Genomic DNA, 1,651 nt, shown 5'->3' on the forward strand with positions numbered 1-1,651 from the left:
TCAAAATTATGCTTAAAAAAAAACAACATGTAAAAAGAAATCTTGAATGCAATCTGAGCAGATCTAAATGTAATACCGTAATCAAAAATTTTCATTAAATTTCACATTTCACTTCAAGTGCGACCGTCACAATAAATGTAATATAACTATGCAGGGCCATTTTTTGCCTTTTTGCCATTATCTTGAATTTGGGTTGCATTTATGTTCATTTTGATGGCATCTTTAGCCCCAAGCCTGATGAATAGCCTTTATATGTGTGTGTGTATGATATACCTGGTGGTCTAGCATGAGAAGGAGAGTACATTTCACATTCACATCCCCTGGTCTCTTCACCTGAAATCCGTCTGTCTCCTGAGTTGTAGGCATTCTGTGCCACTAAGACATACAGAAAAATATATGACTACAGATGTAATGGCTGAATTTACTGTAAGACAGTACATGACGGTGAGTAAATGATGCCAGAATTTTCATGTTGTGTTTGATGAGGTCATCATGATCATGAGGATTTAAGTAGATTTACTCATATTGTGGGACATTAACTCAGACTTGTAATATATAAAATATGAGCATATAACTCTATAATATCATACCTCCACCAAGTGGTTGTCTGGGCCATAAAGTTCTTTGTCCAGTTCAATAACCAGGCTTTTAAAGAAGGATGAAAACTTTCGTTTCTGTTTCCCAGGCTAAGGATAAAGACAAAGATAAAGATAAATAAGTAGGGAAAAGGGGAGAGAGAACACAAGATCTTTTTTCAATGCGTTCATGCCACTGATTGATACTGCAGTGTTAGGAGCTGACCGCACTGGGGGGAGTTATTTTAGAAGCAGCACACACTTAGTCACAAACAGCTATTGCACCAGTATGTGCTTGTGCAATGCCTTGCCTGTCCCTCCCTCTGCAGTACCACTCAACTTATGACCACTGAGGCAGAAGAAAGTAAAGAAAAAGAAAGAATCGTTTCCTCTTTTCATGTGGCAGCAGCACAGCCAGAGGTCTTCAGCTGGCAAATATACGCTTAGACATTTTTTGGACTAATTTCACAAAATGGGCCAAAGTTTCAATTCCTTTTCCTCAGAGTTTGGGAACATGGAATATCTTAGAGCACATCTGGTTTGAAGAAGTGAGCGGAGGACATGAGCCAGTGCAGTTAAGCTTGCCAACAGACCAAGAGACTCAAGACTCAAGCCAAATAAAAAGCATTAAGCATAGGGGCGACACAATCAGCTTTATCTAAAGATGTTACTAGCCGTAAAACACGGTAAATAGAGTTCTTTACTTGTGACCCTCACCTTGTTTCACACGCATGCAAATAAGCAAACACATAATCAAACTCATTACGTACATCCTCCAGGAGTTTGCCTTCCACTCGAAGTTCCCAGGATGCCACTTTTTCAGCCTCCTCCCCTTCTGGCTTGCCAGGCGTGTAGGTGTTAGAAATATAGATCCTCAGTTTGTGTTTTTGCTGGAAGAGTAGAACAAAGAGCATTGATGTAATAAATCTATTTATTGAAATAATAAATAGATTTGTACTTTTCCTATAAAAATTTGAGTGGTAAAGGACATCATCATTTACTCAACCTATGTCACTCCAAGTTATTGGTCACAAAAACTTGGTTTGGTTACCAACATTCTTTAAAATATATTTTTT

At 38.2% G+C, this 1,651-nt stretch overlaps 1 protein-coding gene across 1 annotated transcript; it reads right to left on the reverse strand.

Annotated features, from left to right (window-relative positions):
* Positions 1-179: 179 nt before the first annotated feature.
* Positions 180-1,489, reverse strand: LOC107734087 (SWI/SNF-related matrix-associated actin-dependent regulator of chromatin subfamily D member 2-like). Its single transcript, XM_016545944.1, has 3 exons — positions 1,346-1,489; positions 591-686; positions 180-375 (listed from the first exon to the last, which is right to left on the reverse strand). Exons 1-3 carry the CDS (start codon positions 1,487-1,489, stop codon positions 223-225), a joined length of 393 nt encoding a protein of 130 aa, XP_016401430.1. The 3' UTR covers positions 180-222.
* Between the last annotated feature and the right edge of the window lie 162 nt (positions 1,490-1,651).

The sequence above is a fragment of the Sinocyclocheilus rhinocerous genome, unplaced genomic scaffold, assembly GCF_001515625.1.
Source record: "Sinocyclocheilus rhinocerous isolate Xijiao unplaced genomic scaffold, SAMN03320098_v1.1 scaffold40518, whole genome shotgun sequence".
Lineage (NCBI taxonomy): Eukaryota > Metazoa > Chordata > Actinopteri > Cypriniformes > Cyprinidae > Sinocyclocheilus > Sinocyclocheilus rhinocerous.

Excerpts from the sequence above, each read along its gene's own strand:
- LOC107734087 (XM_016545944.1), bottom strand. The coding sequence starts at position 1,489 with ATGCTCTTTGTTCTACTCTTCCAGCAAAAACACAAACTGAGGATCTAT. Across the intron at positions 687-1,345 it reads AAGGCAAACTCCTGGAGGAT|CCTGGGAAACAGAAACGAAA; the intron begins GTACGTAATGAG and ends CTTTATCCTTAG. Across the intron at positions 376-590 it reads CAGACAACCACTTGGTGGAG|TGGCACAGAATGCCTACAAC; the intron begins GTATGATATTAT and ends TGTATGTCTTAG.